This window comes from Humulus lupulus, chromosome 6 (assembly GCF_963169125.1).
Source record: "Humulus lupulus chromosome 6, drHumLupu1.1, whole genome shotgun sequence".
In the NCBI taxonomy this organism is placed as follows: domain Eukaryota; kingdom Viridiplantae; phylum Streptophyta; class Magnoliopsida; order Rosales; family Cannabaceae; genus Humulus; species Humulus lupulus.
The window spans coordinates 161,937,528-161,952,763 of NC_084798.1; the positions used below are offsets into that span (position 1 = coordinate 161,937,528).

Genomic DNA, 15,236 nt, shown 5'->3' on the forward strand with positions numbered 1-15,236 from the left:
TCAAGTCCTTAGATTTTCTCATTACCAACTTACCCTACAAACTAGTCCATACTTACATATTGGGGCCTTGGTAGTATAATTGAGTGTTAGCATTTATCATAGACACGAAATCTATAGCTTCTATCTAAGAAGTGAAATGATTATTTCCTTATAGCTTAGTTCAAGCATTAATGATAAAGATCTCACTTTTGTAATTAAGTTTATGGAAATATCATTTACAAGGAACTTAGTGGTATTTAAGGATAAAATACAAATGAGGGGTAGAACAGTAATTAGCACCTGTCTCACTAGTAGATCATCTATAGAGGGTTGAATGACGATAATGGTTGTAACAATCAATAATGTATTTACATTTGGTGCAAAGTGTTCTATGAATTCAAGAGTGTAATTCTGATACTATAGTGGAATCACAAGGAATTAATAAGGTTGTGAAATTATTCGTAAATAAATTCACGGTAAATTATTAGAGCTTGATTTCATGGATCCATGGTACCTGCATCACCTTTGAATAAATCATGTAGAATGTCTCCATTAATTATATACTTATCAATTAGGATTTTTAAAGTTGACTTGGTCAATTTTGGAAATTTTTACAGAGAAGTGTGATTTAGAGAATAAAAGAGAATATTGAGCAAATTTATTAATTATGACAAATTGATGTTAACTTAATAAATAAATTTAAATCAAGGTTCAAATTATTATTATTTAATTTAAATAAGGATTTAAATATATAACTAATTAATTAATTATGGTAAAAATAAAAGAGGTTTTCATATTAAGTCCAATGGGCTTGAATTTAAATTGCAAAAATCTAAGGCCCAAAGCCTATAGTGAATTTCAGCCACTATAGGGATTTTCCCTATTATTTTAATTAATTATTTATTTAAATAATGCCTAAGGGAAGTGTGGCATCCCAAAACTTCTAATAGAATTATCTTATTTGATTAGCGTGTCGGGAGGACACGTGGGGTAATTATGTAAATTATATGATTATATGGTTGAGTATGCATAATTTTGTGTATTAAATGTGTTTACGGACCCATTTTTTGTTGAAAATGACATTTTCGTGATTTTGATCCATTGAGGGTATATTTGTAATTTTATGTGTTATGTGCTTGAGACCATATTATTATGTGGATATTTTTGTGATATTCGGCTTGAGTGGATCCTTTCGAGAAAATTTAGCGGAAAAGTCACAACAAGTCTAGGGATATTTTGAGAATTATTGGTAAATAAAGTAAATTGGGGAAAAATATTTGTGTGTTGATGGATTAGTGGTTAAATTTGGGATTTGAGGTGTAATTTGAAGTTTAGTGGGAATTTAAGTTAAATGACCAAAATGGCCTTGAGCTTAGTGTTGAGGTTAAGTTAAAGCTTGGGGGAAAATGGTATGTTCAACATTAAACTAAACAAAATTTGGACCACGTGCTGACCACTCTCCTTTACACATTCACCCCACTATCCCTCTTCTCATAGTTTTGTTCATGTTACTCCTTCTTCACTTGGAGCTTAGACTAAATTTTTAATTTGGAGACTTGGAAGGAGACTCAAGGACTGGGGAAGTGAAAGTGGCAGCTGATTACTCCATCTTCTTCTTAGGAATTTCAGAATTTTTGGGCAGAGGTAAACCTTTTTTCTTGTTCTTCATATGTTTCAAGTGTTCTAGATAAAGGGTTTGGGTCTTAGTTTAATTTTGAAATCTTTGGGTTCTTAGGTGTTTGATTAGGTATATTGATGTTAGAGATTAGTTTACAATGTTTAGAATAAAAAGTTGAAGGTGGAAATCATGAATTTTATTGTTGAATTTCAGTATCCTGAGTTATTTAGGTAAATTTCAAGGACGAAATTCTCAGTAGGAGGGGATGATTGTAACGACCCAAAATTGCTAACAGGGCTTAGGGCATTGATTAGCGTTTCGAGGGGGCATAATTGGTTTATATGTATGTTTAATTGGTTAAATATTTGACTATATGGCATGCATGATTAATATGATTATATGAGTATGTGATGTGTATGTTTATGTGTATTAGATATGCATGTCAGCCTTTATAGCTTATAAGGGCATATTTGTAATTTTGGTCCATTGAGGGCATAAATGTGATTATATGTGATAAATTGTTGAGACCACATTATTATGTGGATATATTTGCAGCATATGGCTCGAGACGGTCCTAGTGGGCAGATTAGCGAAATAGTCACAACCAGGTTTAATACCCGACTCAGGGGGGAGCCTAGGGGTATTTTTGAGAATTTAGAGAATATTTTGGGAATTGTTAGATATGGAATAAGTATTTGGTAATTTATTGGAGCGATAGGATTAATTGCTAGGTACTAGGAACACTTGAGGAGTTAGCGGGAACTGGGGAGAAAAAAGACTATTTTACCCTTAGAGTAATTAAATGGTCAAGTAGTTTAGGGGAGGAGATTTTGGTCATTTTGTTGTTGGGGGATGTGATCTGCTAAGGGCCTAGAGGTACTGAGAATTCACTAGACACATTAGGAAATCCCCAAACTCACTCTTTCTCTTTCCCTCTTCTCTTACACGATTTTCTCCATATTTTTCTCTTACTCTTAAAGAACTTTGATGAGCTGAAGCTTTGGAAACCAAGGGGTTTAACTGGGAATTTTGGAAGGAAATTGAAGGAGAAAGGCTTGAGCTACTGAAGAAAAAGGGTTGGGACTTAAGCTCAAAGATTGAAGGTTGTAGCTGAGGATATGGCAGCTATTTGAGGTAAGGATTTTGTTTAGTTTCAGTTAAGAATTCAAGTTTATAGGATTATTTGATTGAGGTTTCTAGGGGTGAATTTTCGGTAGTTTTGGTAGAGTTTTCTATGTTATAATATGCTTAAAATTTATGGTTAGAAGTCCTAAACTTGCCCTTGAAATTTGGTTGGAAATGGGAAGCATTATTGGGTTGAGCTTTGAGGTTTTTGGCTGGAAAGAGGTGGAGCAAACCCATAAATTCTGGGTACGTGGGAGCGCGCCGCGACCCAACTCAGGGGCGTCGCGGCCCACATGCCCAGATGGCCTTGGGTGGCTCTCTGTCTTGAGGGCGTCCCACGACCTAGGGAGGCAAGTCCCGACTCACTTCCCCCTAAAGCTTGAGGATTGAGTCTCTGACTTGGGGGCGCGCCGCAACCCTTAGGGTCGGGTCGCGGCCCACCTAGGGGATTTTTCCTTAGGATGGTTTCTAGGATTAGTAAGGCTCGGGGGTTCAAACCTAGGCATTCGGGATGACTTCTACTACCCAGTTTAGTAGAAATCGAGGTTCCGAAGGCTAGTTTTTGTCTCCTAAAGTATTTATTTGGATTAGAAATTGATAATTACCCATTAGCCACTATGACTAGGTTTATCGCCAAGGCTCAGGATTGAGGATTGTGCTCGGGACCATTCTGTATTCTCCGCTCAGAATTTAAGGTAAGAAAACTGCACCCTTATGTGGCTGTGTTGGGACTGAGATTCCCTGTATTTGGATATATGTGTTGTGTAACTATGATATTGTTATGCGAAATATGAAATGAATGGCCTAAAAGAGTCGGAGCTGATGACTTGCGCATAGGACGCGACTCGGCCACTATGAGCCAAGGTCAGCTAAATAAACAATGGACTCAGCCTAAGCGAGCCAGAGTCGGTTGAGTAAACATAGGGCTTAGCCTATAAGGGCGCTGACCCTGATCACTTGTATATTGGTTGAGATATATTTCAGAATGCACATGTTTACTGTCAGTTTGATGCTTACGATTTATTGAACTTTTGAATGACTGTCTTATGATTGATTAGAAGCTATTACTGATTATGTATTTGCTGCTATGTTTTCTTGTTGGGCCTTGGCTCACGGGTGCTACGTGGTGCAGGTAAAGACAAGGGTAAGCTGGACCAACCATGAGTTGGAGAGCTCTGGGGCAAGGTGTACATTGTCTGCTGCTCGTCTGCCACAGCTGAGGGAAAGTACAGGGACATAGCCTAAAATTTGTATTTTTCCATTAGAGTGGCCACTGGTTGTATATAACTTTTAAGAATTTAAATTTGTCTCTTAAACCCTGCTTTTGGGATCCCATGTACCAAACGTCTATTTTAATGAAAATTAACCGTTTATGTTCAAAATCTTTTAAACCTAACCTAGTAATTAACCTTAGGATCACATTACTATTCAAATGACTTGATTAGCAAGTCTTGCACTATTTTAAAACATAAAGTGTAATGGTCTTGGTTATCCAGGGCGTTACAGGGGATCCCAAGATTATCCCCATCCGATGGTCCTGGATGATGCAGGGGCATTAATTGGCCCAGTCGAGTACTAAATCATGGATTCGTCTATCCACAATCCGCGCCTACCCCATCCAACGACTCCAGATAGTGCAGAAGCATTAAACAGCCTACTCGAGTACCCAAAGCACCTTTTAAGTACATATGGGATGCTTTGAGACGTGTGCTGACACCCATCGGTTACCTAGGTAATCAAATGATTCTCTCCATATTTCTAAGGCACAGGTGGTAAGGACACACCATTAACCTTGTGGCATGTGTCTAGGACGTTAGAATCTGAAAGGACGAGGATCACCCAAATGGCCCCCAAGTAAATGAACCCGAGTCTTGGTAAACAAACTGGGACTCAAGTAAATGGACCATGATACTTGAGATTGATCCAAGAAAAGGAATGCAGGTCTCCACCATGCAAACACGGATGAATACTTGGGGGTAAATGTTATCCATATTTTCATCCTTTGACACGTGGCATAGCCAACCGGATCCAGGGGCCCTCAGAAGAGGTTCGGGCCCAACCTAGGCCCAGTGAACAACGTATCAGGAAACCCTGACAGCCCAGATCATACTAAACTCAATGACGGGAAAGTAGCATAAACATAATGAGGGGGTCAGAACCAAGGTGCAAGCCCATATTGTCTCCCTGACCACTCTCAACCTACATCATTTGGGATGAAAATGGTGATGGCAGATGGCTCACTCCAGGAGACGGATCCCAGCAAGTGGGATCCATGAGAAGATGTCATCAACAAGGTATTTGCCTTGGTAAATGAACCTAGGTCTTGGTAAACTAACTATAACTAAGGTAAACGATCTCGAGTATTTGTAAATGAACCCAGATCATATGTCTGAAAAGGGCAAGCCTCGTTTTCTTTTATGCTGACGTGTTCCTGAGAAATCTAGAGATTATTCTCCCTAACTAACCTGCAAAATGGGGTATGCATGGAACATACATTCTTCCTAGAAAATAGTAATGCCACTACTCTGACAGATCCTATCCCCACGATCCCCTTAGTAGCCCACAAGGATCAGTCCATACTAACGAACAAAGGATAGTTGTAAGGCTCGACCACGCCTAAGCTGACCCAATTGTAATGACCCAAATTTCCTAATAAGGTTTAGAACCTTGATTAGGAGTCCGGGAGGGACATAATCAATTTATTATGTTATTAAATAATTATATGCATGATTATGTGAATTATATTATTATATGATGATAAATGCATGCATATGGGTTCACTTTTCATTAAAGGGCATTTTGGTAATTTGGCCCGTTGAGGGCACATTTGTATATTTTCTTGCATGTTGGTGAATTATGAGTAAGGCCACATCATAATGTGGATTTTTTCGAGCCATTCGGCATGAGACGATCTTTGAATGCAAGTTATCGGTTTGGTGATAACAGGGTTGATTTCGGGGTTCGGGTGAGTCTCAGGGTAATTTGGTGATTAGTACATTGCTGGGAATTAAAGGGTAATGGGATATGATTTATTAGCATTTAAGGATACTGAGAATAACGGGAGTTGGATGATGTTAATTATGATTAACGAGATAGGCGGGAAAGGACGATTTTTCCCTTGGTGGTTGTTAAGGGTTTTAAATAGGCTTGGGGGCATTTTGGTCTTTTGACCTAAAGGATATATGTCACTTGAGAAGGTTGTAGAAACCTTAGAACCAAAAACAGAGCATCAACTTCTTCTTCATCCATTCATCTTTTTCTCTTCTTTTTCCTTTGAATTTTTTAGCTCTATTTGAGGAACCAAGCTAGGGAAGTGGACCTTGAGGGTCTAGGTTTATGGTCCACCATTGAAGAGGGTGTGATACTAAGCTTGAGGTAAGTTTCTAGCCATTGAAACTCTGGTTTTGATCTGTTTTCCTTTTGGTTTTCAGTTTGATTTCTAGTTTTGATAGATGAGAATTGATGGGAGTTTTTGGCAAAGGTTGCTTGGGTTATGATGCCTAGGACATGTAGAGTATATATTTGGGTTCATTTGGGGGTTTGGATGGAGTTTGGGATCAAGTTTTTGAGGTTGGAAATGGAGAAGTCGAAGGAGGAAGAACCAGGATTGTTTCTACTTGGTCCTAGTGCTGTAGCGCCCAAGGGAGGGCGCTACAACGCTGTCCAGGGCCAGACAATTTTGGTTGTAGCGAGGGGCGCTAGAGGGGAAGCATTGTAGTGCTACCCTACTTTTCCTGATTCATATTTTGGGCACTTTTGAGGGTTTTTGGCTCGGGTTTCAATTCCTAAGGCTAGGGATCGAATCTACTAACTGTTTTAGTATGATTTGAGGTTCTGGGAGTGAGGTTTAGGTCAAGATACTTTTATTGTTGATTTCATTAATTGCAAGTTATATTTGGTTATGACTAGGTGACCGCTAAGGAATCAAAGGATTGATCATTCTCAAGGGTCATTCATTTGTTATTTCCCGCTCGAACTAGAGGTAAGAAAACTGCACCCAGTATGTGATGCATGTGATGCGTGAGAAACATGTGATTAGGGCATGACATGAATATTGAATATGAGATTGATCAGAGCTTGAGTCTCTGTAATTGAGCATGATCATAATTATGCTAGTGATTGTTAAGTAAGCATGTTGAATGCCCTACATTTGGATATTTGACATATGATATATGCCCGGTTGCATTGCTTACTTGCGAGTCGCACTGACCCATGAGCCAAAAATCGGCACGGGCCGTATGGTATTGGTTCAAGAGTCAAGAACGGCACTAATGTGTTCAACACAAGCCGAAAAAGATTAGATCTAATCGACATAAGCATTGAATGACTTATCATGAGCACTAGTGCTTCACCGACCTCAAGTTCGATGAAAACTAAAAGTGCTTGTCTAACCTAATGACTAGTCACTTAGAGCCAGGGCCAGAAGGTCCAAGTGACTGCATCATCACAAGGCTAAGGGTGCGGAGCCCATGTTAGTGACTCATTCGTCAATTACTCATCTGATTAGGGCTACATACCCCAGCATGATTATAAGAATCTCAAGTGTTAAATCACTCATCTGATTATGGCTACATGCCCCAGTATGATTATCAAAATGTCAAGTGTTAATCACTCATCTGATTAGGGCTACACGCCCTAGCATGGTTATCAGAACCTCAAAGTGCTAAATCACTCATCTGATTAGGGCTACAAGCTCCAGTATGGTTATCAAAACCTCAAAGTGTTAATCACTCATCTGATTAGGATTGACCTGATAGTCATCCATTCAGGAGGGCAGGATCTCCCATCATTATTTGAACTTATTTGCATGCATGAATAGGGCTATTATTGCTAGGGATGCACATTATGATTTAGTAACATGTTATTACTGTTCATGAGCATATTGAGTTTTCTTGTTGAGCTTCGTCTCACGGGTGCTATGTGGTGCAGGTAAAGGCAAACGAAAGCTGGACCATCCTTGAGTTGGAGAGCATAGGTGATGATGTGTACATATGCGGCTGCTCGACCGCCACAGCCGAGGGTTGAAAGAGGAACTAGAGTTAAACCCTATTTTGCCGCTTAGGTCGGCTGGTTGTAAATCTTTTGTTGTAATTAAACTTTAAATTATATTTTTGGGATCCCAATGTATATGGTAAACGTTTTAGTGAAACGTTGTTTCTTAACCAAAAAATTTAACCCTAAACCGCTAATCATACTTAGTTACACAATTATGGCCAAATGACTCGATTAGCAATTTTAGCACTATTTAAAATGCACACTGTAACGGTCCTTGGGTAGTAGAGCATTACACCAATGGGCCCAGATTAACAACATCTAATTACGTTACATTCTTTGTATTTTGGCTCCATTAGTGAGAAAATTGTAATTACATCCCTATTGGGCCCAGATTAGTCTGGCCCAAGCTACTTGACTGCCTATAAATAAGGTCATTTATGCACAATAGCGGGGATCCCAGAATTTCTCTTGTAAGCAAAAACTATGCTGAACTTGTAGGAAACTCCATTGTTAAAAATATCTAAAGTCTAATACCAGTGACTCGTGGACTAAGGCTCATTAATGTCGCAACCACATAAAACTGTGATTTTCCATCTCTTATCCTTTCTTTTTAGCTCTTATTTCATAACATATTTCTGGTTTCTGAAAAACTTGGTAAACATGGATGTAACAATTTTCAAGAATTAATGGAAAAATTAAAAATTATGGTTTATAATTGTTTTTGTAATTTTAAAAACATAAGTTAGTAATTTTCAAAATAAAAATACTATTTTTTTAAAATAATGGGTGTAGTTTAAGATTACTATTAGATCTCCACAATAGATTTAACAAGGTTGGTGTTTTAATGGTGTTCATGGCGCTTTTATTCATCCTCTTACTGATGGTATTCATTAAGCATTTAAGGTGGTTAAATTTCATTAGATATATAATTATAGATCAAATTATATTAGACTCATCCCTACGAAATCGACACCACGACTTGTGCAACAGCGAATGTTGGATGGCTGCTTGTGGTCCAAGGTTATTGTGCTTGACACCTGGAAACTCTACTACAAGTTCGGAGGATGATTCTCACAAGACTTGGAGGATGTGAGTAGTAGAGACGGTCCTGTAACTGACTTGGAGCACCATCCTGGAACGTGGTCCTCAGGAAGTAGCAATTCCAGGAGGACATACTCCTCCGATGGTGGTGAACGGTGATTGGAGGCAAGGCTTTCCTTCTGTGGAGCTCCAAGTAAGCGCCAGAGGACTTAATTATCTTCCTTGAATTCTTAATTTCTCTTTAATGCATGTCATGTGTCATGTATTGAAAACACACACAACATTTGCCCCCAAGTCTTCACTCATCCTCGAATAGTTGAGACTTTGATTGAGAATAGTTGGGGAACGTACTCGGGTTAAGACGATTGGACATCCTCGAGGCCTAGCACCTCTAATAAGGTGACACCACATGTCTACTCCCTATTGTTCAATCCACCAATCGATGCCATTGTTTGGTCCGTGCTCAAAACGTCTATTCCGTACCCAAGATGTCCTTTCATCTTTTTAATCACGATCTGTGCCTTGAAAAGTGTGATCATTGGATCATGCTTGAGTACCTACTCCCTAGGTGATCAATGAATAGGATTGGATTGCTTCTCGTCCATGCACACTGGTATATATTCAAATTTTTCCTCCCTTCACATTTCACTTTTGCATTCTAAACTCTTCCACTTCCAGAGCTCTGAAAAACCCCATTTCACCAACAATTCATTCATCAAATCCAGTAACCTTTCATTGTTGATCCTAGAAGATTGGAGGGAATCGAGATATTTCTGGGTCAATCGGACAAAATATTTTCGCGTTCAAACTTGCTTTAGCACGTACAAGCTCTACATATCGAGTAAGTTCTCATTCTCTTTTCTGTGTTGATTTTTGGTCTTATGATTTTATGGGTTTCTATTTAGGCTAGTGGAAAGGTTAGGATGTAGAGGTCATTTTGACCTCTTTTAGCCTTATTTTTGGTCTCTGCTAGTGTCGAAACCAGATGTAAATGATCGTTTGTGCATTTTGGAACTTTTCTTGCATTATTTGACATTCAACTCATTTTTGGGAAATTTCCAAATTGTGGTGATGTTCTTGAGTCTTCAGTGGTGTCTCTAGGAGCCAATTTAGGGTTCCGGGAACACTCATTTCCCTTAGAAAACAAAATTTCACATCTCCAATCCCCGAGCAGTTGTCTTAGGGTATTCTCGTGTTTTGGCCATTTTCCTTAGGTCAAAGCACTAAATGCTAGCTTTTTATTTCAGATGTCAGAGGAGCTCCATGAACTACACTAGCAAGGCTTCTACGTATTTGATAAGGAGCTACTTGTAATTGCCCGAGAAGATGCTCACCAACTAGAGGAGAGACGGGAACCAACCCAAGCACAAGCACAGACGATGGTGGTTAGAGAAGTTGCTCTAGTGGTGGAGAGACCAGCACAAAGAGCCAATTCCATGTTGGAGGAGGAGGCGAATATAGCTTTGATTCCCCATCCTACTCAACGATAAACGGTAGTGGGATTTGAAGCAGAGCATATTGTTAGCCTATTAAAGCATCCCAATGCTCTGGAGCACATCATGAGACACTATGGAATTGGGGAAGAGTTCCTCATCCGTCTTTGTCAGGATACGAAGAGGTCGCACAGAAGTGTTTATGGTCTTGGGGCCTTGAGCCAGTCACACCTCCAGGCAGGAGCATCTCTACCCCTATGCCAATACTTTGTTTATTTTTTTAAGTAGGTGGGGATCGTTCTGTTCCAGTTGTGCCCGAACGGATACAGGTTCCCCACTTGCCTGTATGTCATGTACTGGAGAAAGAACTGGCCCGAGCCTTCTCCAGCTGAGATTTTATATCTCTACAGCTTTCGAGCCTGGTCGAAGAAGAGGGGAAGTGATCTAAATGGGTATTATACCCTAATGAAGTAAACCTTCATGATGTACAATGCTCCTCATCACAACAAGACCCATGCACGAAATTACAAGAATCATTTCTTCTTTACTAACAGCTTCCCAAGACGGACCAACCCAACTCTCATCCTGGAATTCTCCAGGGTTGGTAAGTCTTTCATCGTCTTTTGACTTTATGTTCCCCGAAACTAATCGTACTTCGTTACTTAGTAGTATCTTTTTGTCAGGATCCTTCCGTCATGCTCCCCTCGTCCAGGCATACGAAGATCATTTGAAAGCGATGAATGATCTTTCAGACTTGGAGCTGGAGCTGAGCCAGTTGGTAACAGAGGAGCATTTGGTTGCTACGAGTCTTCTCCAGAGGGGACATCACATTAGCAACTTGGACCTGACTCAATATAGGAACTCCAAACAGTCTTGTGAATTGGCCACACAAAACATGCATTACGTCGATGGACTGGCCCACTCCCTATATAACCAACGGCTGTTGGAGGAGCAGATGGAGAATGCTCGGGCTGTCGAAGCAGCCCAAGAGGCGCAATTGGACTAGGAGCTTGAGGAGGAGCTCCAGACGGGGATAGTATCATCCACGCAAGACCAAGGTAAATCCCCCATTATAGTTTACAATGCTAAGTCAGTCGGGGATGAAGTCCTGAGCACGTGTGGGCTTCTCTGTCAATTTTGCGATACGGCCTTACCTTGGACCTCCCCTAGACTGGGGAAGAGTACCAGGATTACTAGGACATGATCGACGTTTATCTCCACCACCCAAAAAAATGGATGCATCCTCAAGGGTTCGTGCCTTTAGATGATGTGACGTCCTTCCACGCACATTGGTTTTGTCAATACGATACCAACACCACCCGAAAGATGGGGAGACTTGTACGAGAGTTCACGCATTCGATGCCTCACCCGAATGAGCCGTCTAGTGGTAGGGCTTCCCAAGAAGCCCAGGCATTCTTGACATTATTATTTATTTCTATTTTGTAAAAGTCCTTATCTTTTACAAATGCTAATATATACATTTTATTTTTACAAACCAAATGAGGTTGTCGTAGGCAATCTGTGCCAAAGGCGGTGGCTGGAAGCTCCACCCAGATGGAAAGTGCCCACGCCTTTGATCCAAGTTGAAGGCCCCAGGTGGTGGATCAACCCATCATTGATCTTCTGAGTGGTTCTCCCACCCTCAAAGAAAAGACTTCAGGGGCAAACGAAGTCCTCCACCCTTCACTCGAGGTGGTTGATAGCCCTAATGATAGCCCAAATGTCGAGAACCCCAAGTTGCTAATATATCTGGAGAAATAGATGGCGAGGATCTCGCTAAGTATAATGCAATAGTGGAGCACTTTAATGCTCGCTTGGAGGAGGGAGGCTAGACTTTAATAGCACTAGCTGAGCACATATGCCAATACAAGCCACCAAAGGGCAGACCTCCCGTGCCTCCAATCAGCAACACTGATTTGGAAACCCTCTTCTCCGAGAAGCTAGGTGATCTTGTTGCTTCATTGGTAGTGGAGCTTTTTCAGGGGACAAGCTCAAAGATGTGTGAGATGACTTCTCACATCTTTGCACGGCTCGGGAGCGACAACGAGGCTACTTTTCTCACCACCTGCCAATACTCCACCACCAGGGTAAGTGCTCATCCTTTCTTGCTTAGTCTTGGAGGACAACTCCCAGTTTTTGGTTTTAATTGTTTTTGTTCAGGTTGTTGTGATATGTTAATGCTTGGGGGATGATATGATCAAGAAGTCCTTCGAGCTGAAGCAGGCCCAGGATGAGTTGACCACGTGAGGACCGGACTGACCGTCCCTCTTGAGGACCTGGAGCAGCTCAAGAAAGCCCACTCTTGGGAGCTTGAGAAGGAAACATTTGAGACAAGCAAGGAAGCTGAGGAGGAAAAGGCATATTCTAGGGTGCGTGAGAATCCCCTGACGAAGGTAGTCGAGGAGGAAAAGACTCTCTCCCAAGTGCTTGGGGAAGCATTAACTAGGGTAACCGAGGCGGCCAAGGTTTCCTAAGAGGAAGCCACCAAACCCTTGGGAGAGGCTTCTCATGCTGCAGAGGATGTTGCCAAGGCCTGTGACGAAGCTACTCAAGCATCTGACAGTGCTTGAGTTGCTGAAGTTGAGGTGGAGTCCCTTCGACACCAGGTGGAGGAGCTTAAAAATGAGGTTGATGAGCTCTCTGAAGACACCCTTAATGTGGCTTGGCTGAGTTATTGGGACATGGAACTTGCCATCATAGAGCATGCCAACATGAGGCTGTTGTTCAAGGAGCACCTCTGGGCGGAGGAGGCTACCGATGTTGCTTCCAAAGTCGCCAAAGAAGCTGGTCAAGTCTCGGAGGATGATCCAATCATTGACCTTATCCAAGAGGCCCCTCCTAGAGATATTTAAGATGCCCTTTGATTTTGTATTTTAGTAATTAGGCCTACTAGCCATCTTTCATTGGGGTACAAACAAATTGAATGCTCGAGCCCCGTAGTCTGTTCTCCAAAACCACTTTTCTCAATCAAAGTCTTCATTGTCCGAGGACGAGTGAAGACTTGGGGGAAAATGTTGTCTGTGTTTTTCCCCCAAGTGACACTTGGCATGCATTAAAGAGTAATTAAGCCCTCATGAAAGCTAATTAAGTCCCTTGGATCTTGCTTGGAGCTCCACAGAAGGAAAGCCTTGCCTCCAATCACCGTTCACCACCATAAGTGGAGTATGTCCTCGTGGAAATGTTACTTCCCGAGGACGAGGTTCCAGGATGGTGCTCTAAGTCAGTTGCAAGACCGTCTCTGCTACTCACATTCTTCAGGTATGCAAGAATTATCCCCCCGACTTGGAATAGAGGTTCCGAGTGTCAAGCACAGTAACCCTGGACCATATGCAACCATCTGACATTCGTTGTTGCATAAGTCGTGGTGTTGATTCTGTATAAGCGACAAGCAGGATGTCTCACGACTCTGCTAGCATGGAAAAGTGTGCAGCTACCCTCCTAACACTCTCAGGAGTGTGTTTTCCCATAAAGTAGTGGGTTGATACCTTGTATTGGGCACACTAAGATACGCAGGGGTCCATCCACACATTAACTGAAGGAATTTACCATTTATTTTACATTTAAGTCCCCACTAAGGGAGGATAATTGTAACTGGCCTCATTGGGGAACTAATTGTCGTCAGCCATCTATAAATAGGGCTATGGCACACTTTGCAAAGGATCCTTGATTCATTTCTTGTTTTCAGAGAATTGCCTAAACGCTGCTTGAAAACCTCCATAGAAGCTTGACATTTCCAAGCTCCTTACATCCTAAATACAAGTTACTTGTGGACTAGGGTTAATTTATAACCCAAACCACGTAAAATCTCGTGTCTCAATCTTTATTTTTCTTTAAGCTTCGTTTAATTAGTTGTTATCGAAAAATCTAGTCAACAAATTGGTTTTCTTACTTGATCGAATAGAAAGGTTGTTAATAATGATTTTAGACCATCATTAATTGAGTTTTCACTCTATTTAACTAATGATGTTTTGTTACTCTTGCCTACCGGGACATGAGTGTCATGGACTAGTTACATACCTTAGAATAGAGATATGTTAGTTTTTAGTATTTTTTTTTCCATATCTTTCATATTTGATATATAATTACTATTTCTTAAAACTTAGTGATTAGATGTTTATTGAGCAAAGTGTTGATTTCTATTTATTGATAAAAATGTAGTTCTCTATGGCATCCAATCCCATCCTCTCTCTACTCTCCAAAGAGCTTCTCACTGGAGAGAATTTCATGAAATGGAAGTCCAACATCAACATTGTGGTGATCAGCGACAACTCTAAGTTTGTGATGACTGAGGAATCCTCTGAAGTTCCAGTTGAAGGAGCTAACAAGTTTGTCCATCACAAGTATGAGCATTGGCAAGTGACAAACAACAAAGCTAAGGCATACATGCTGGCTAGCATGTCAAACACGCTGAGGACGAAGCTGGAAGATGTTGAAACTGCATTTGACATCATAGAACAACTTCAAGAGATGTTTGGACATAAATCTTGGCAAGCTCATTTCGAAGTCACCAAGAAATATGCAAATGCTAGGATGGCACCAATGATGCATGTTCGTGATCATTTCATAAAGATGACAGACTATTTTCAGGAGGTTGAGTTGCATGGATACACCATAGATGAGGAGACTCTAGTGGGGCTCATCCTGAATAATCTTGCTCCTACTTTTCTAACGTTCACCACAAACTACTTCTTGAACAAGCTGAATTACGGGATGACTCAATTGCTAAATGAACTTCAAATGTACAAAGAGATTAATTATGGACCGAGCAAAGGAGGAGAGAAGAAGGCTCCAACTACTTCAACTACTACTAAGGGTGCCCAGGCTGAAGTTAACCTAGCTTCTGCTCCAAAGGGCAAGAAGAGAAAGGGTGGATAGACCAACAACCCTAAACATTCCAAGGCTATGAAACCAGAAGGTTTTGTGAAGACTAAGAAGAAAGGCAAGAAAGGTAAAGGTGGATGTTTCCACTACAACATGAAAGAGCATTGGAAGAAGGACTCCCCAAAGCTCCAAGCAGCTAGAAACCAAGGTAATGATAGTTTTTC

General features: G+C 40.8%; 1 protein-coding gene across 1 annotated transcript; it reads left to right on the forward strand.

Moving 5' to 3' along the window:
- The first annotated feature begins 14,355 nt into the window (after window positions 1-14,355).
- Window positions 14,356-15,066, forward strand: LOC133785624 (uncharacterized). The gene has a single exon (XM_062224843.1). The coding sequence runs from the start codon at window positions 14,356-14,358 to the stop codon at window positions 15,064-15,066; it is 711 nt and encodes a 236-aa protein (XP_062080827.1).
- The last annotated feature ends 170 nt before the right edge of the window (window positions 15,067-15,236 follow it).